Raw genomic sequence first — 21,033 nt, 5'->3', positions numbered from 1 at the left:
GAAGAGGGGTCTTGTGATGGGGGAGGGGGTGGCAGGGTTTGTTTAAGGCATTCACAGTTCGGGGAGTACTGTTTGGAGTGGTAACAGGGAGCTCCATACCGGGATTGTGACTAATTTGAGGGTACTGTGTGTGGGGAGGGCTACTGATGACAACCCTGGGGTTCAGTACTAAGGACAGCCGTAGCAGGTTGCCTTGGACCTAGAAATTGAATTTAAACAAATCCAATTTCCTTCCTTTATTCAAGAAAAGCTGTTTAAATAAATGTTTAAGAAAAGGTATCACAAAGGCATTTGAGGACTGTACATCACCATGATCAGAAAGAGACTCCTTAACCTTAATTGGCAGAGGGTCCGAAGTGACTGTCAAACTCGGAGAATTCCCCTGAGAGCTGGTCATGAGATGAGCTTCTTTGGCAGTCAGTCATCTTGGGGTTCAGCAATCACAGCCTAGGCTTGTGTGAGTGTGCGTGTGTCACTGCCTGAGCCTTCAGGTTCCCCAGTGATGTCATTCCTTTCTTCCTAGCAGAATCATCAGGGCAGTCTGCTGTGGGTCATCGTCTGTTTATGAGCTGGTGAATAAGTAAGAAGAATATTCGCTTAATTGGGCACATGATCCTTTCCACGTGCCTGTGATGCTGATGCACCTGAAAGGCCTGAATGTTTGAACATTGTCATTCATCGTTTCCTACAGTTGAAATTCCTGACAGATGCTGTGGAATCTAGCTTCATTCTAAAAGTATTTTTGGGGGGAGGGGAAAAAAAGAAAAAAAAATAAATAAATAAATAAAAGTATTTTTGTTATTTTAAGATTGTGTGTCTGAGCAACCAAGATAGTTTTTTTTGTTTGCTTGAATGTTTTTAATGAAGTGAAAATCCTTTGAATTTCATACCTAGAAATTGCTGTTGTATACATAGGAACACTGTTCTTTCTGGGTGTCGGGGAAAAGCAGTGGACAGAATAGACAACACCTCTGCTCTCATGGAGTTTGTATTCTAGCGGAACAAGACCAAAAATAAATATATCAGGAAATGATAGGTGCTGTTTAGAAAAGTAAAACAGGGTTGGTGTCTAGAGAGTGATGGTGGGATAGAATGCTAATTAAATAAAGTAGTTTCTAGGAACGGAAAGGGAACCCCTTGTGGCTGGAGCTGAATAAACAAGGGGGAGTGTGAGGAGATGAGATCAAAGAGATCTAGAACAAAACTGTATTGAGCTTTGAATTCCATGTGAAGCACAGGTTTTGATATGATAAACTTTCCTTTTTAAGTGATCAGGCTAGTTACTCGACTGTAGATTATGGGGGGTTGAGGATGGAAGCAAGGGGAACAGTTAACAGGCTATCATGATGATCCAGGTGAAAGATGATGTTGGCTTGGACCAAGATGGTGTCTATGGAGGTGTCTATGGAGTTGGTGGGAAGCAGTTGTATTCTAGATATATTTTGAAGGTAAAGCTGATAAAATTTGCTGATAGATTGGATATGAGGTGTGAGGGATAAGTCAAGGTTTTTGTAAGGATGGAATTGCCATTTACTGAAATAGAGTGGATCCAGCTTGGCAGGTGGGTTGAGAATCAAGAGTTTAGTTTTGGATGTATTAAGTATGAGATGTTTGAGAGACACATCCAAGTGAAGATGTTGGGTAAGTAAATGGATCTGTGGTCTCAAATTCAGGAGAGAATTATTTAAAGCTATTCAACTGGATAAGATCAGCTAGAGAGGGAAAAAAATGAAAATACCTTTTTTGCAAATAGAATTAAACACTGAGGAATGAAGATGGTTGTTCACCATCTGATAGTGAATCAATGGAGGAGTTAGAAATTGAACTGAAACTCCTGCTTTCCGAGCTGGTCACTGTGTCCTAGTCCAAAGCATTTGCACACCACCACTCACATGGAAGACTTAGTACACTTCTCAGGGGAAAGATCCACCACCCACCAACCACAGGCACGACACCCGATGATCTCAGTGATGTGCAGTGTCCTTCTGTCTTCTATCTTTACCCACTTTCTTGATGTCTTTTTCCAGTTCACCATTCTAATTGGCTTCTCTGATATGCCTTAATGATATACATCACCGTCTTCTTTGAGTCATTATGTTTAGTTTATTGAATGTTCTAAAGACACTGGATGCCTTCCTTGCGGGAATCGTTAGTTGAAGAGGTGAGTCAGCAGGAGAAAAAGGATAATGCATGTATGCAATTACACATGAACAGACCTATAACATACAGAGAATAAATTTCAAATGTTGGAGAGGTGTGTGAACATGGATACTGAGGGACGGCGAGAGCAATAGGGCCAACACAAAGCCCAGTGAGGCTTATCAAGAAAGACTTCACAGAGAATGTCAATCTTATATTTTGGAAAGAAGGGTACATTTTTCAAAGGATAAACTTTCATTAATGAATAGAAACAAAAGCTGAAGTTAGATGAGGGAACTCGGAAGCCAAAGGTTCAGCAATATAGATTAATACCAAAGTCAAAGAAGTGTTGGAAACCTTTGAAGCAAACATTCAGGAGTTCTAAACTGATTAAGAAGACCCTAAATGGGAGCTCCTAGAAAGGAGTAGAATATTATTAAAATGTGTAGTTTTAAGAGAACGACTCTCTGTCCCTGAAGGTAAATTGTATGAAACATCAGAAAATTATGGACATGGAAACTGAGAAGTCAGTTCTCAGTCATGAATGCATGAAAATCACACAATATACACAAATCTTTAGCATTTAAAAAAAAATCTGATGTTCTCTCTTAAAGAATTTAAATAAAACCACAAAGACTAGCTTCCTCAAATCATGGAATAAAGATTAAATTAGTAAATACTTTTGCAAAGCTCATGGCATCCCAGGATGTTCATACACCTAAATTTTTAGCAGTCACCTCCTTCTATTTCAGCAGTAACTAAGTTGACATTAGCTACAGTACGTGTTTCCTTCTGCTGCAAGAGGAGCTTTGGAGGCAAACATCTCCTTCCTCAGAGCAGAGCCACCTTCAGGAGGTGACACTAGAACCATCTATTCTAGAATCTTATTTTAATGGTTATTGAAATAAATGAAAGTCATCCACTTAAAGCATAGATACAATATAACGTCAGAATAATAAGATTTAAAAAATACAGTTGCTATATTTAACAGTTGTGTTGCCATCCCAGACAATCTTTAAAGCAAAAATGAATAGTACTGGACCGGATATATCAAAAGCATTTTTTGGGGCAGCCGGTTAGCTCAGTTGGTTAGAGCGCAGTGCTCCTAACAACAAGGTTGCTGGTTCTATCCCCACATGGGCCGCTGTAAGCTGTGCCTTCCACAGCTAGATTGAAACGACTACTTGACTTGGAGCTGATAGGTCCCAGAAAAACACACTTAAATAAATAAAAGAGGTTTTGTTTTTGTTTTGTTTTTTAAAAAGCATTTTGTGGCTGATGACATTTTCATCTTGGACTGTGGTAAGGACCCTGGATAGTTTTCCCAAATGGGCAAGTCTTGACCTCTCTTTATGTTGTTAGGATCTTGACTTCTCTTCATCTAAAAGCCATTTCTAGGTTGCCTTCAAAATAAGGGCATCGACTACTCGACTCCATTCTGAGTACATATTCTGAGCATAAACCTCACACTATGTTTTTGATGCAAACAACAACTTTGATATGAACCATGATAAAAAAAACAACAACTTTGATGTAATCCATGATAAAAAAAAAAAAAAAGGAAAGAAAGGAAGAAAGAAAGAAAAAAATTCTATGCCATGTTCGAAATACTGGTTTGGAGTGAGGGCAGGAGGGCACAATTAAGTGATAAGCCAATGTTATCTTTGGGGAAGACCATAGCTTCCCCTAAAACCGATTGCAGAGCTTGTACCCAATACAGGGTAACAAAGTATAGCAGAGCTGTGTAGTAATTATCCTTTATCCCACGAAGAACCGGGAGATTTGTGTCCTGTTTCTGTGTCTGTCCTGCTATGGAGTATAGTGAAAGCAACAGAAAATTTGGAAACAAAGGGACCTGGGTTTGGTCTTAGCCCAGGACCAAGTGCAAGACCACCAGCACATGTATGTTATGTGTTTTCCTCCCGTGTAGGTGTGCTGGTTGGTTGGACTTACGAATGAACGACATTGGTTCATGGTTAATGAATGACACATAGCAGGTATTTACTTTGAGTCAACTTCTATGAAAATCTTATATTTTACACAAATGTTAACACGGGCGACAGCTACGATTTTGGTGCACAGAAACACTTCATCTCAGCCTTTGGGAAAGCGCGCGTAGCGCACAAAGCGAAGTGGACCAACCCAGAGGGCCCGCCCCCCGTTAGCCCCACCCCTACCAAGGCCCTTGCTATTGGTTCCTTTTCCTGCGCCGTCGGTTGCCGTAGAGACCAAGGCTATGGCAACCAGGAGAAGCCAAACTTGGTAGTCCCTCGGCGACTGCAGAGGGTCCGAAGCGTGCGGCCACACTCCGCGCGGCGCTCATGGCGCTCTACGAGCTCTTCTCTCACCCAGCCGAGCGCGGCTACCGCGCGGGGCTCTGCTCCAAGGCCGCGCTGTTCCTGCTGCTGGCCACCGCGCTTACGTACATCCCGCCGCTGCTAGTGGCCTTCCGGAGCCACGGTGAGCCTGCCCCCGGCCGATGCGCGACACAGCTCCCGGCGGCCCCGCTGCGCCCGCGCGGGCCTGCCTGACCTCCTCCCCACCGTCCTCTCGCCCTCTTTACCTCAGGGTTTTGGCTGAAGCGGAGCAACTACGAGGAGCAGCCGACCGTGCGCTTCCAGCACCAGGTCCTGCTCGTGGTCCTGCTGGGACCGGAGCGCGGCGGGTTCCTCGCCTGGAGCACGTTCCCCGCCTTCAACCGGCTGCAGGGGGATCACCTGCGTGTCCCGCTCGTTTCGGTGCGTGGTTCCTGCTCGGGCCTAGCTGTGCACCCGGACTGGGTGGGGGGTCAGGCTGGGTGGGGGAGGAGGCTAGAGGCCCGGCCCCGGGCGAGCCCAGCTTTGGGGTTCGGGAACCCACGGTAAGTTGTGTACACAGGCTCAGTAGCCTGACATATGTTTGATTTCGTGGGAAGCAATTCTTGTTTCATTCGACTTCTCCAAGCTGCCCACACCCCAAGAAAATCAGCCACTGTTGTCAGCGTCTGCTTCCTGACACAGTCCAGAAGGCTGCGACAGCCAGTTTCTGACCCCCGTTATTTCCGTGGGTCTGGTCTGATAGAAAAGTGGTCGCGAAAGTCCCTTTATGAGTCATGAAGGGCGAGCGGTGTTCTTGTTACAACCCCATTGTGTGCACGGGGTAATTGTGCATCGAAACACGGTAGGAACGCAAAGCGCAGGCGCTGATTGGTGGAGCGACTTCCCAATGGCCCAGTCCCGCCACCCTGGGCTTGTCTCATTAGATGCTGCTCCATCCTGCAGCTGTCCAGGATGAAACTAAAGCATTTTACTGTCTGTAATTTAGTATTTGGTTCAGGATAAGGGAGTGCTTCCTTTACAAGCACTTCTTTCTGCTCATTTTTTGGAAAACATTTTCCTTTAGAAGTATGCAAATTCTGGTTTTCCTTCTTCCAAAGTTGAATCTCTTTAGACATCTCTGAGATGATTGGTCTACAAGCCAAACTTGTGTAGCTGGAAAAAAAAAAATTCAGACTTTTTTCCCAGCATCTAAAAATGAAAAAAAAAATTAATCTTATTGGTTATATGAATAACTACAAACAAAATATGAATCAGATTACTTTTTTCCAATTTAAAGTTTCTTACACTTTTCTGATTATAAAAATGTATACTCATTGTAAAATATTAGAGTGACAGATACATATAATGACATAAAATTAAAGGCTCAGTTTGGTACATGTATCAATACTTGTTAATCAACCTCATTCTTTTTAAGATCTGCAAGGTATTTCATGATATGGAAAAACTGTTCTCATTGGTGGGTATTGATTTATTTTTTCAGTATTAGAGAGAATGTTGCAGTGAATGAGATTTTGAATAAATCTCACACCTTTAAACATCAAATTGTGAGAAGTGCAATAGAAGCTGTTTGTTGAAATTGTGTAAGTACATAGAAAACTAAGCAAGCAAATAAAATAATTATTAACTCCAGAGAAATAAAAGTAAGGAAAGGAAAGGAAAAGTAATCAGTGTTGTGAATATGAGTTACATAGTCAAATGAGACTTTAACTCTCCTGGAGGATGGGGCGAGAGAGAGAGAGAGAGAGAGAGAGAGAGGAGTGAGGGGAGGAAAACTAAATATTCATCTCTGGAAATCAACAGGGAATGCCTGAAATGAAGTGAAAATATTTGCCATAGGGATGGAAGTCTGCTGGGAAGTCTACAACAATGTTGTAACACACATTGTTGAACTCTTTCATTCTTTAAATGATCAGTACTTTTAAATTGATTATTAAAACAGAACTGGAGTAGGAGACAAATTTCTTTCAATAGCTCTTCACTAATCATGACCTGTTGCCCATTTTTAATTCATATTTGAGATTATAATGCCTCTGAAGAAGGGTGCCTGGATGAGAGGCCAGTGCCCAGGTATGCTTACATTCCACATGTGTACGTTGCCTTTCCAAAAGTGTAAACAAAAGGTTTTTTATTCCAAACAAAAAATTTGTTAGTTTTACTTTAGGTTAGCATTCCCTGTCTTTTAAATTTTGAGTAGCAATTTTTTTCTTTAGATTGGTATATTCCTCTCTATCATACTCTTCTGGTTACTTGAGTCTAAGAAATCATCATGAAAACTTAAAATAATCATGAACACAAGGATATAACATTAGGTTTCACTCATTTGTCCTTTTCACTTGTTCATCCACCACAACTGGTTGACTCCCCAGTTGGACTGCTAGTTAGTCTATTATCTCTCTAACCAGAAACTACTCCCTTGAGAGCACTGCCCATGTTCCCTCTGCTTCTGGTATGTGTGTGCAGATGTTAAATCTGCAAAGCCAAGACTACCTCTTATTTTTATGGTGTCCGGAACTATTAATACTCTTTAATACTGGGCAGTTTTACACTAAAATACAAAACCAAAGCTTCTTTTTCTCAGTCTTTTTTTTTTTCTCCTCCACTCTAGGCCTATGTCTATAAGTAATTTATGACCTTGTCATCTATAGTCTTTCTCAAATAACTGATTTCCTTCCTTCTTCGCTGAGCTCAAGGATTTCTTATTCCATATGTTATACTCTTAACCCTTATTGCAACAAAATATTTTATTTTTCTAACTCTAAATATGAAGCTAGACTGATTACCGCCCATCTGAGAAACTGCCCAGGAAGCAATGGTTTTAGATCAAAGTTTGACCAAATGCTGGAAGTGGCTTTTCGGTTGCTACTTGGTAAAATACCTCAGAAGTCAGAAATGGGCTTGCTTCTGCTTTGGTCAGCTTACCTTGGACAGCGTCTCTAAAGTCTCTATGTTTTTAATGCTTTAAAAGTCAAGTTTTTTGTCATTTCTAATGAGAGAAGAAAAAAAAGCACAGATAGACCTTTTCCCCCAATGAGCCTGACTTGGCTCTTGGAGGCATCTGTGGACCCAGAGAATAAGGGGCTGACTGCTGTAGGAGGATGCAGGAAGATAGTGGAGAGTCTATGAGCGTATATGTCTGACAATCCATGTGTCTGTTTTTTCACATCTCTGAAACCAGAGTGTGTCTATGGTGTCTTCCAGTAGCTGTTGGCCAGGAGACAGGCTTGGCTTAGACTTCATTGCCTACATATGAGTAAACATCAAAAATGCCAGCACTCAAAGTTGCAGAAGGGACATCAGCAACTTGAAAGACACTCCCAGAGACAATAGTAAAACATTGTTGCTGTTGTTTTCAACTTTATTGAGGTATAATTGACAAATAAAATAGTAAGATAGTAAAATATTATTTTAACCCCTAAACAGCCTAATGGAGAGTAGGTAAGGGAAGGTTCAAGAGGCATTTAAAAATAGGCTAGCTCTGCCTAATTTTAAAGCCTGCTCAAGAGCCCAGACCAATGGATTTTAGTTCCCTTTATGAATTGTTTTTTGAAATGCTTTATCACCAATGTGCTTGGTGGCACTAGGACAAAATTGCATAGAAAAGTATGAATATCATTGAGTCAAAAAGTGATTCAAAAGAATCATGAGGTAGAGAAGTTTTAGGAATCCCTGGATCAGTTTATTTGCTTATATTCTTCTATGTGCATAAGTATCATATCTGATATAAATGTGCCTAAATCTAAAAGCTCTTCCAATAAGTATAAAATAAATACTCTAAGTAAGTGACTAGAAACATTGTGTCATAGTTTAATTGGAATTATTTTTCCTTTTTTACTGGTACATAAAATAATGGTGTATTTTATAATTGATGGTATCTTAGATTCGCTGCAATACAGGTAGCAAGGATTTTATGAGTCTAGGAGCCTGAAGTAGTTAGTGGTCCCTACTTTGCAGGAGACCCAAAGACTGATGCCAAAGAGTGTTTTCAGCATTTAAAAAAAGTGGAACACTCAATAATGACAAATATATGATAAAGCGGACACTGGTCTAAACTAGGAAATTATCCTTTAATAAAAGAATATGACTCTAACGAATGAAAGATATGAAAACAAACCATGAGATACTGTAGAATCCTTGATAGGGAAAATATTGCCGGTCAGAGCATTTGGAAACAATGGCACTCTTAAATTTATAGCACTTCTTCCAGTCAGATGGTGTGTTGTTTTTAGGTCTTGTCTCAGCTCCAAACCCACCCCTCCTTTCCTCTGCTTGTGATGCTGACTCTGAGATGCTGAAAACCATCCTCCTTTGCCCGCTGGCTTCCTGTTAGGTTCTGCCAGTAGGAGGCATGACGAGCCTTGTTCTGGGAGTAGGAAAACAACTGGAAACTGCAACCAGTTGCCGCTGCCAGGGTGAAGAACCATTGCTGGGGTGATGCAAACAGGAAGGAGTCAGTCTTTCCTCCAGCCTCATTAACTTCCTCTAGTGGGTTCCTCCTCCAGGCTCTGGAGGTCCCAGCACCAGCTGAGCAGCACTCCCTTCTTGAGGTCTGAGTCCCAGCTCCTCGAGGACATGCCAGCCTCTTTCCATTCTTCTCCAGCCCTAAGGACATGAACTGCTTCCTGCACTTACCTTCTCTGTGCTATCGCAGCATTCCCTTTTTGCCTTTTTAGTCCTCTAATACCTATGTTACTAATTATCCCCTATACTAAATTCCCTCTGTTAAAATAACTGTGTAGTTTCTGTTTTCCTGATTGGACCCTGATTGATACAGGTGGACTGATGCACATGGATTAAATCCAACAATGCCTGTATTTAACCTATTTAGTATATTAGTGTTGATTTCACATATATCTGTAAAGGATCATCCTCCTTTAACCACCAGAAATCTTTGAAATTAGGGGTTTTGTGGGCTATTATAGATGGAGTCAGCAAACGTAAGTCCTAGCCCCAGTTCTGTCATTGGGTTCCATACCCTCTCTCAGCCTCAATCTAACTATCTATATAAGGAGCATGATAGTACCTCTAATTATTACTATTATTAATAATAACCTCTCTCCTGGGATATGCTCAAGGATCATATGGGACAACCAGTGGATATAAAAATTGTCCCAAATTACACATATACCTTATAGAAACAAGGTGATGGAGTGATTTATGAATTATCTTAGCCAGACACACCAATTTGATTTTAGATGCTAATCTTGATCTTGTGTTAAAGGGGTATTAGCTCTTTGAATGTCTGCCTTTATGGGCTGTTGCACATCTGTTAAGCTTGATTTGAACTAAATGAAATTGAATCATTGATTTCATCAGTGGTGCCAGTGGTAGCATAGAAATGTGGCCCACCTTGCCAGCCTAGAGGAGTGACAGTCTAACTTAGTGGTAGGTCATTGTGGGAGATACACCGTTTGCGTCATCACTCATCCCCAGGGCTCTCTCTTGTTCCCCTTCATCCACTACTCTCCATCTGCCTCCTCTGCCAAGCTGTGCTGGCCTCGGAACACTCTTAAACATTAACTCGCTTTTGCTCAGTTAATCTTCACTTTATTAGCCTGGCTCACTCTTCCCCCAGATAGCTCCGTGCCTCCTCACTTCACTTCATCCAGGTTTCCAACAGTCAGGTCTTCCTGAATTTTCTGTAAAAAAATTCTACCCTGGCCATCCTCTAATTTTAGCATGCTTCTTTTTTTTTTTTTTTTTTTTTTTTTTTTTGGTGGCACTTATCATTACCTAATATTGGTATGTTAATTTGTTGATTTGTTTATTTTCTGCCTGGCTGGGAATATAAGCTCCACGAGGGTGGGGACTTTGTCTATTTTGTTTGCCATTTTATTCCCAGCACCTGAAATAGTGTCTGACATATGGTAAGCCCTCAAAAATTACTTGAAAGATTAATGAGTGAATTTAACAAGCAGACATAATTATGGTGCTATGCCAGATCTCGGTTCTCTGTGAACTTGGAATAAAAGTGTGTACATAAACAAGTATACAGACTTATACTTTTGACGCTGGCTTTTTGCAAAAAGATTTGTCCTACCCAACATCTTCTTGAGTTGTTTTTTGGATGGTGGTGGTTGTTGTTTTGTCTGGACATTTTAATCTTGGAAAGATAACCAGACTTAAAGTCAAAGACATGGTTTCATAGCCTGTCTTTACGTTCACTAGCTGTACCCAATAAATCCCTTCACTTCCCTGAGCCTTGATTTTTCTCATCTATACAAGGGGGATAATATTTGCTGGGCTTAACTTAGACTTATTTTAAAAATCAAATAAATTGTGTTGCTCTCCCTCCCACACTGTGTTGGAGTTCAGATTCTTCTGGCAGTTCCCTCCTCGCCACTATCCTCTTTTGCACGTTGAAACAATTGATCTTTGTCTCCCTGTTCAACCCTAAAGATCCAGAAGGCAGGGATCCACTCCAAAGAGTGTACCCAACTTTGTCTTCCAAGTCTTCCCAGATGCCAACTGAAGAAAACTCACAGGAAGACCAGGCAGCCTCTTTTCCATCCTAATCCTAATTGCTAATACATAATTGCCTCCGTAACTTGATCGTCAGCCCTGGTAACAGATATCCCTGCCCTGCACCTGCGAAGCTGATGAAATAGGACAGAAAAAATAGTGTCCAACAGAAGAGAGAGGGTAGGTTTCTCTATCACAAAGCCTACGATAAGGACATCATTGTCTAGAAAGAAAGAAACGATTGAAAGTTTTTGAAAACTGAGATATCTCTATCTAAAATGACCTTATTAGCCTGAAAAAGAACAAACAATCTCTTCCTCACATAACAGTATTAGTGGAAAGAAATGAATCAGTAGATGGAGAATTCAGATGGGAATATTGATACACCATAGTGGAATCTTTCTGCGAACCTACACTGGGACAGGATCCATTGTAGCAGGAAGGTCCAGTTTGTGCCAGGCAGTCATGTCAGCAGTGATCACATTTCACTAACCACCCTTTCCTGCTGGTCATTTTAGGATCACCGTGAGGCAAGACTGGATATCAAGGTTCTCTTAGGAGCTGTCCTTTGTCTTTTTCCCTCCTCAAATCTGTTTTTATCTACTTTCATGTCCATAATTTATAAGGTATCTATGTAGTTCTAATGGCTTACTGATTTTGCTTCGCTTCCTTTTTCATTTTATTGATTGGTACTAAAAGATGCACTAGGCTTTAAAGTCCTGGCAGTGATAAGCTGAGGTCCAACATTGAGAATCTGAAGCAAAGACACTTGTGGTTGAAGGATGTATAAATAGAGCTTGGTGTTTTTCTGCTAAGTCTGGGGGATGCATAAAGATTAGTATTGGTTTCTTTTGTATTTTACAAAAGTTGACTTCTAAACAACTAGTGGAAGACAAGTCTGATGTCCTATTTAAATTTTCTGTACAAACTCAGTCATGTTTGTAAAAATGAAAAAAGAAAGAAAACACCAGCAACAAACCAAAAAAGGTTCAAACGAGACAACTGAAAAAGAAAAATGCCCTCCAGATGTTTATTGTTGTCATCGCCACTTCAAGTCCCGTTTAGTTTGGTCCTTGAATATTTGAGAGCATAAGCATGAAGTTCAGGGGCCATGCCCGTTGTGTGTCTTTCCCCAACATTGATCCACTTATACCTATTCATTCTTCTCCTTTTGTTTTGATGAGGGAGATAATACCTGTGTATGACAGAACAATGGGTCATTGTGTATGTGCAATAGTGATATGGATTCTTCCCAACTTATTAAGGACCAGGGTCACTGACCCTCTTTGGGTTTCCTAGGCTAGAGAAGAAGACAGGAACCAGGATGGGAAAATGGACATGTTACATTTTAAACTGGAGCTTCCCCTGCAGTCCACGGAGCATGTTCTTGGTGTGCAGCTCATCTTGACTTTCTCCTACCAATTGCACGTGAGTCAATGCCTGAGGGAAGCCTGCCCTCTCCCTTTTGTCTTTTAATAGAACAGACCCCTCTTTCTGGTTTCTAGGAGAACCCACACTGTAGAAAAAGCCTCTTTTTTGAGATATAGTTTGGGATTTTAACTTAGGCAAATCAAATGTTTTGCATTCGAGCCATATTAATTTATATGAGCTATTAACAGCTCAAAGGGTTCTGGACTGAGTGCTTCCTGCATGGCTAGCCAGGTATGTGAAGGACTGTTAGGCTTCAACTACAGACAGGTGACCCTGGGAACCCAAAGCCCTTCAGATCTGACCGAAATTGGTATTGCCTCTTGCTCTAATGATTTCAGAGGATGTCGACATTCGTGATGCAGAGCATGGCGTTTCTCCAATCCTCCTTCGCTATTCCCGGGTCCCAGTTATATGTGAACGGAGACCTGAGGCTTCAGCAGAAGCAGCCCCTAAGCTACAGTGGCCTAGATGTTCAGTACAATGTAAGGATGCTTCTCCTTGTCCATCTCTTTTGTTTCTATATGTTACTGCTGATCAGTTCTTTGAAGAGGGAGAAATGGAAATTGGAAATAGCGTTTCTCTGCGGGTGGCACAGAAGAGGATTTCTGAGGAATTCGTGCCATGAATTCTTTCAAAATATGGAGACAGGTACGCCTGTTATTTACACCTGGAAAGAAAGAAAAAAAACCTGTCTTTAAGAACAAAATTGTTTACTGCTTTCAGATACACACACACACACACACACACACACACACACACACACACACACACACACACCGTATTCTAAGTGATCTTTTTCAGTTTGTGTAAAAATTTCAAAAACAATATTAACAACCGATGATTGAGCACATAACATATGAGTCTGCCAATGCTGAGTTAAGATGTTTAAATCTATCATCTCATTTAATCATCACAGCAACCTCAGGAGATGCCTATTCTGTCACTTCCCAGCTCTCCAGCGGCTTGTCCTATCATTGCTCCCCTTGCTCCTTTCTAGCCGTACTGGCCTTTGTGCTGTGCTTCAAACCCAAGAAGCAGCTCTTTGCCTCAGGGCTTTTGCACTTGCCTGTCCCTCTGCCAACTATCCACATAGCTTATTCTGCTGCTCCCTTCAGGTCCTTTTTCAAATGTCATTGAGCGTAGTCCTTCCCTGACATTTCTTTCTGAAACAGCATTCCCCTCTCTCCATCACCCCTCACCTAGATTTGCTTTTCTTACTTCTACCTGATGTATTAAAGAGATATTTTCAGTTTATTTGCTGACTCCCTCAGCAGTACAAGCACTGACATCTTCTCGATTCTTTCATGCCAGTGCCTAAAACAGTGCCTGGCACATTGTAAGCGCTCAGACAGATCTACTGAAAAAAAATGAACTCTCATTTTACATACGAGGAAACTGGGACTTACAGGTATTAATTAATTTTCCCCAAATCCCACAACTTGAAAGTAACAGAGCCATGAATTGTCTGTCTGAGACCAGAACTCATCATGCATGTAAGCACCCTTTAGTAACCTTTGTTTTATCACAAGGGGGCCCATATAAGTTGGGATACTTTTGAAAAGGAAAGGGGGCATTATCAGTTATTACAGACATAAACCAGAACTGTTCCAGACAAACTAGGGTTTATGATCACCCTAGCTATAATCAGTGTAAGTTAAAAAAAAAAAAAAAAAAAGGAGCAGAACTATAAGATAGAAACTTAACATGGCACTTTTTTTTTGGAAAAGGTCTTTGCTGTTCTTTGGGGTTTTTTCAGCTTTATTGAGGTATACTTGGCAAATAAAATTGTAAGCTATTTAAAGTATACATCATGATGGTCTGATATATACGTATATACCTTATGAAAGGATTCTTCCCAATTAGTGAACACACACATCACCTCACATGTTTATCTCTTTGTGTATGTATGAGAACATTTAAGTTCTACTCTCTTAGCAAATTTCAATTAGACAGTACAGTATTAACTACAGTCATCATGTTATACATTAGATCATCTTTATTCATCTTATAACTGAAACTTTGTACTTTTACAAACCTCTCCCTATTTCTCCCACGACTATCCCCCAGCCCCTGGCAACCACTTTTCTGCTCTGCTTCTATGAGTGTGACTTTTTATGTAGATTCTACATATAAGTGATACCATGCAGTATTTGTCTTTCTCTGCCTGGTTTATTTCACTTAGCATAATGCCCTCACGGTCCACCTACGATTTTGCGAATGGCAGGTTTCTTCTTTTTTCATGTCTGAATAATCACAATGTGTATGCCACATCTTCTTTACCCATTCATCCATTCACAGACACTTAGGTTGTTTCCATATCTTGGCTACTGTAAGTAATGCTGCAGTGAACTTGGGGGTACAGATATCTCTTCAATGTCCTGTTTTCATTTCCTTGGGGTATATACCCAGAGGTGGGATTGCTGGCCCATGTGGCAGCTCTAGTTTTAATGTTTTGAGGACCCTCCACGTTGTTTTCTATGGTGGCCGTACCAGTTTCCATTCCCATCAACAGTGAACAAGGGTTCCCTTCTCTTTATATCCTCACAAACACTTATTATCTCTTGTCTTTTTTATACTAGTCATTAAGTGATATCTCATTTTGGTTTTGGTTTGCATTTCCCTGATGATTAGTGATGTTGAGCACTTTTCAAGAACTTGTTGGCCATCTGTATGGCCAATTGAATAGATATTTGGGGAAATGTCTGTTAGACATTCTATTGTCTATTCAAATAGACATTCAAATGTCTATGCAATTGCTCTGCCCGTTTTTAATCAGGTAGGTTTTTGTTTACTCTGCTGAGTTGTATGAGTTTCTTACATATTTTGGATATTAACCCCTTATCAGATATATTATTTGCTAATATTTTCTACCATTCTTTTCACTTTGTTGATGGTTTCCTTTGCTCTGCTGTTGCTTTTTAGTTTGACATAGTTTCACTTATTGTTTTTGCTTTTGTTGCTTGTACTTTTGATGTCAAATCCAAAAAATTATTGCCAAGACTGACATCAAGTAGCACACCCCTGGGGAGCATTTTTTTTCTTGCCTAATTGCTCTGGCTAGGACTTCCTGTACTATGTGGAATAAAAGTGGCTAGGTGGGCCTCATTGTCTTGTGCCTGATCTTAGAGGAAAAACTTTCAGCTTTTCACCATTGAGTATGATGTTAGCTGAGGGCTGGTCATATATGTCCTTTATTATGTTGAGGTATGTTCCCTCTGTCGCCACTTAGTTGAGAGTTTTTATCATGAATGAATGTTGAATTTTGTCAAATGCTTTTTCTTCATCTATCGAGATGAATGGAATGGTGTCATGTAGGAGATGAATCTTATCCATCAGGCCAGCCACAGCTCTTGGTTGTCTCTCAAACCTTTGTCATTGTCCAAGCCACCTTTTTTGTTCATAATGCCTCCCAGTAGTTGAGAGTGTCCCAAGACCCATTTCAGTGTGGGTGATGTGGGTATTTTCTCATTTGCCCAATGTGTAGGTGTCACTCAACTAGTTTCTGGATTTCTTTCAGAGGGAATTGCTCCATGCGTAGCTATAGATTCAGTGTGTCAGTGGAAGGAGGTGAGTTCAGGAAGCTTCTTTCTTGCCATCTTGGACTGGAACCTTTTTTTTTCTTTTTTTCTTTTTTACATTTTTTAACGCCTCCCCTATGTTCTCAGTATTCTGAGTCCAGGCTTCGCCTAGAAACCCATAACACCTTATATTTGAAGGTTTATATCAACAAGAATATGATAGTAGAGGACATAAGTCATTTCCTTCTTCAAGGGGTTATATGCTTACTATTTGCGTTTTATCCTATTTCCAGCTCTACATTTAAAAAAGATAAATTTAGAGATCATCCAGAGAAGAGCAAGGAAAAGACAAAGGAGTTGGAAGTATGGTCTATTTTTAAAAATTAAAGGAATTATTTCTCCCCTTGGAATAGAGAGAGCTATTTTATAAAGAGCGTTAAAACCTTTAAAAGGTAGATATTGACCCCTTGTTTCCATCCTCACAAGTGGAAAAACTGAGAGCAAATGACAAATTTTTGCAGGAGAGTTCATTCATCCTTGAAGACAAGATTTGATACTAGTATAGGCCACCAAGAATAAGAGTGTGGTCTCTGAGATCAGCCTGGGTGGGCAGGAGGATAGAAAAACAAGAGAGGAAACTGCTCAGGTGCTCTCACCATGTCCTCCTTCCATATCCCAGGTATCTGTCATCAACGGGACCAGTCCTTTTGCCCGGGACTACGACCTCACCCACATCATTGCTGCCTATCAGGAAAGAAATGGTGAGTCCCCCGATTTCATTCAGATGCCTCTCAGGGTCTTTCCAGGTTAGTGGGGCTTTAGAAAGAAACAGAATTGGAACATTTGTCATGATGAAAATGTCAAAAACAGTGAATGGTCAGTGATGGGAGGCGAACAGCCTCCAGGATTTGTCCTTTTTCTCCTGATCTAAAGCCCCGTACCCTACCCACCCTCCCACTTATGGTCCAGCAGGTTAGTGCCAATTAATTGCCGTATTTATCCCACCACTGGCTTGATGGGTTTCCTTCTTTTTTTTTTTTTAATATAAGCTTAATTGACTTGCTCCCTTTACCATATTTATAAAAGGAACCAAAGACAAGTTACTACCCATCGTTCTCAGATGGAAATACGGAATGTGAGTGACTCACCCCTTATCAGCAATCAAATTAGGAGAATAGCAGGGTTCTGGCTGGAAGGCAGTATGTCCGTTCCTTACAGAGGAAGGCAGTGTGTCCATCCCTTATAGAGGTGAGGCTCTCAGTTCATCCCATGTGCTTGATTCAGCATCTTTGTCTGATTGGTGTTCTGAAGTTTTCTCTAAAGGCACCTAAAGTATTACATGACAACCAGACGTCATAGATACTGCACACAGACATTTAACAAGTGGGGGGACTACAATTCCAGTATTTTTTTCTGGTTTTATATAATACGCTAAACACCAAAAAATAAAGGAATTTTAAATCTAAAAAACACTGAAACCTAAACTAAAAAACTACGAATCAACTTTGCTTTCTTCATTCCTTCTAGTCTTTCTCTGTATGCAGATGTTTTTTAATATAGCTGCTATCACAATTTAGAGATACTTTGGGTTCCAATTTATTTTTGCTTACTTTGTAACAAATATTTTCTCATGCTTCTACAAAGTTTTAATTGGTATTATTTTTAGTGGTAACATAGTATTCCTTTGCTTAGCCGCTCAGCAATTATAGAACACTAGACCGCTTCCACATTTTTTAACGTTTTGACAAGTATTTTAAGAAACAATGTGTGAGCAATTTTGCGCATTCAATTTCGCTTTCATTTTGAATCATTTGAGTTGAGTTCTGAAGTGCAGACATTGCTCGAGAGGTAAAAAGAGTATTTTCATAGCCCTCAATATTGTATTGCCAAAGAGAGCATTCATGGATTAACTCCCGATTGTATTGCAGTAACCACCATCCTGACTGACGCCAACCCCCTCTGGCTGGTGGGAAGGGCTGCCGAAGCTCCGTTTGTGATTAATGCTGTCATCCGATACCCCGTGGAAGTCATTTCATATCCTTTCTGTTAAGGAGCCAACAGTAGCTCAATTTTGAAAAAGAAAAGAAGGATTCCTTAGTTGTCCCCAGAAGGAACAGAGGTGGAAAGGCTTAGATTGGAAATTACTACAGCATTGTAACCCCACACAAATGATTCTGTCTGCTGTTCATACAGGGAAAAAAATTCATTTCCTGTTCCTGTTTCTTAGCAATTCTTCTAGGTCAGAATCATCCATATTTATGTCTTAATAATCTTTTATTATCCCTTTTACCTTAAGGGTATTTAAAACATTTTTGCCATATCTTATCTGAACTTTGGTTTAGCATTCACTTACAAAAATGTCACCTGAGACTCCTTAACTGTGTGTACTTATCTACCAGGATTCTGGGAAATGATAAAGTTTGCCTGGATCCAATATGTCAGCATCCTGCTTATCTTCCTCTGGGTGTTTGAAAGAATCAAAAGATTTGTGTTTCAAAATCAGGTGGTCACCACAATCCCTGTAACAGCAGTTCCCCAGGGAGAACTGTATAAGGAGCACGTATCATAAGAAGATCATTTCTGAAAACTAAGCAGGGCTCTGGCTACCTCACTGTTGGCTTCTGAGAACTGCCATCTTACGACATTTCTGTAAAGAGCCTATGGACATGTGTCAGCATGTGTGCTTTTCCTAGCAGAGACAAAAAACAGTTCTTTCTAATTTTTCTCTACACAAATTCCATGTCTTATAAGTGCCTACCAAAATCGTCAGGGACTAGTTTGTGGAGGGTTCCTGCAGGCTATAATTTGCCCTTTTTTTGACCTTAGACTTGAATTTCGGGAGAAAACTAGTCAGTTTAGAAAGACATGTTGGAAAGAGTCCCATCTCTGGTCAAGCAAAGACTTTTCCTTTCTTGAACTGAGAAACGCTATGCATTTCTTCCTCCTATTGTAACTTACGTTGTACTCTTTTCAGGGCTCTCTTGTGACAGACATGCAAATCACTAGCAGTTTCCACTTCTGGGCATCTAAATTTCCCATTCAGAACTTTGATTTCCGGCACTGAGAGGCCTTTAACTGGAGAATTGGAGAGAGGGGGCAAGAGAGAGTGCGGGTGCTCAGGAACATGTGTGTGCACGTGAGGGTGGGCAACTTGAGGACACTGGGACCATCCACCTGCCCTCAGTCTAACAGACATCGTCTGTCGTCAGCTCAGCTGCACAGCCCTTTATCCTGCCCTGCTGTGGCTGGCTCTTTGCCCTGCCTTTGCCCTCTGTCTCTGCCCCTGGAATAGCAGACTGAAATCAGAAGTGCTGTTTCATTCACAATCCCCTCAGCAGCAGTGGGGGAGGTAAGGATTGTCACAACAGGTTCTCTCTGGCCCCCAACCCACAGCCTGGACACTCGCTACCCCTCTTTGACAACCCTCCCCCTTCCTGAAAAGGACGTGGGTGACAGAGAACCTGTTGTTGGTATTAGTTCCCATTGCCCGACAACCACAGAGTTTATTTGGAGGGCTGGTGGGAAGCCCAGCTACTTGTATTTCCCTTGACTAAGGAAAAGGGCAGCCATCAGAGCAGACAGCTTTGGGGAAGACACACAAGGAACAGTGAGGGGAGGAAGAGGATGCTAGCCCGGGCAGCCCAATCCAGCCTGAGCATCAGAATGACAAGCAGTACAGCCTGATTACCCGCATGACTCAGCGTCTGCAGGAGAACAGTACTGGAACAAGTCTCTGTCGCATACAGAAGACTGGTTCTCTGTTCCTGTCTTGAGAAAACATGCAGTTTTCTCAAAGGGCAGATGGATCTGCTTTATGATCCAGAGATGTCGTTGGCACTAGAAGGACACGCCCGCTGTGATCCCTTCTTGCCCATTCAAAAACACACTCGTCAGTGTGTGCCTCAGTTTACCTTGGAGAATTAGTTCTTATTTCCAAAGCACCTTTCCTTTCAGGCTGACCAAAATAAGAGTTTTGGAAACAGTTATTTTGAAGAATTCAATCACATAAATATCCTAACACTGGCCCCTCTGCCTTTTCTTGTAAAATTTAGGGCTGTTTACATGCCTAATTTTTCTTTTTTTTTTTTTTGAGATTTAAATGAAAAATGGTTGCTGAATTTTCTGAATTGCAAAAGGTAATGAGACATGGAAAGACAGCTAAAGATGTGTATAAGTGTTACTTTGCATTTTATTAAATTATTTCAATGCAAAATTTGTATAAATAACCATTATGTTTTGTAACTTTCTAATTAAAATGTTCAAAATGGAGGCTGCATGTGGCTTTTTAGAGGGGAAGGATTTGGAAAGGGGAAGAATGGGGAGGGCAGAGGTGGCACACACTTCTCCAAGTTACTCACCAGCAGCCTTGCTTTGCCAGGTCTCTGCCCAAAGACCTTGGAGATTTTGTTTGCTCTTTGGCAAAAGTCCCCTGGTCCAGCCCCAAGTCAATGTGAGTTTTTGGCGGGATCCACATGGCATGTGGAAACCACAGGCTGGAAAAGTACAACTGTGTCTGGTGAATATCAAATTATTTACAGATTAGATGTTGGTAGCTTCTGAAACTGGATCACACAGTGTAGTTGCAAGAGGAGAAAAGGTGAAAAGTATACAGGATTTTATCAACCAAGGTGTAACCACTACTAGTTAAGTCAGGATTTGAGACAATTAATTCATATTTTGGAGGTATCCCTCATTTTGCCAAACGATTATCCAGTTTTTGTTTGAATCAGTTGAGGCCCTTAAAGTCACGCTTAGATGCAATCATCTAAGGTTAATAAAGCAATTCTCTGTTGTCCTCTTTCTTTATCTTCATGTTCATGCTTTTAAAAAGAAGTTCCTTTCCCAGAGAAAATGTGTAATTACAGAAACCTAAAGAAAATAAGTTGTCTGTAACTCCACTCCCCAGAAGTTACCACTGGTGGCTTTCCGGTACACAGCTCTCTAATCTTTTGTGTTGTTTCTCTTTTTTTGCTCTCGTAGACAATGCCCCTGTGAACCTTGTGTACAAATCCTGGTTTATTTCCTTAAGATAGATCCTAGAAAGGAATCACTGATTCAAAAAGCTTATGACCGTTTTGAAGCCTTTTAATTCATCTTGCCAAACCGCATGCTGGAAAGAATGCACTAATCTATACTCCAGCAGTAGAGACTCCTTTTAGATCCCACCA

General features: G+C 40.9%; 1 protein-coding gene across 2 annotated transcripts; it reads left to right on the top strand.

Moving 5' to 3' along the window:
- Positions 1 to 4,329: 4,329 nt before the first annotated feature.
- Positions 4,330 to 20,128, top strand: TMEM231 (transmembrane protein 231). 2 transcript variants are annotated; one of them, XM_033129477.1, is made up of 7 exons: positions 4,330 to 4,599; positions 4,708 to 4,877; positions 12,216 to 12,344; positions 12,686 to 12,829; positions 16,545 to 16,626; positions 17,794 to 17,899; positions 19,425 to 20,128. In XM_033129477.1, exons 1-7 carry the CDS (start codon positions 4,461 to 4,463, stop codon positions 19,474 to 19,476), a joined length of 822 nt encoding a protein of 273 aa, XP_032985368.1. In that variant the 5' UTR covers positions 4,330 to 4,460; the 3' UTR covers positions 19,477 to 20,128. The 2 variants fall into 2 exon arrangements, with proteins under 2 accessions (XP_032985368.1, XP_032985367.1); XM_033129476.1 differs by lacking the exon at positions 19,425 to 20,128 and adding an exon at positions 18,254 to 18,977 and having other exon boundaries at positions 4,461 to 4,599.
- Positions 20,129 to 21,033: the final 905 nt, after the last annotated feature.

The sequence above is a fragment of the Rhinolophus ferrumequinum genome, chromosome 15 (assembly GCF_004115265.2).
Source record: "Rhinolophus ferrumequinum isolate MPI-CBG mRhiFer1 chromosome 15, mRhiFer1_v1.p, whole genome shotgun sequence".
NCBI classification, from domain to species: Eukaryota; Metazoa; Chordata; class Mammalia; order Chiroptera; family Rhinolophidae; genus Rhinolophus; species Rhinolophus ferrumequinum.
The sequence above is the reverse complement of the archived record's forward strand: the minus strand, read 5'-3'. Positions and strand labels throughout refer to the sequence as shown.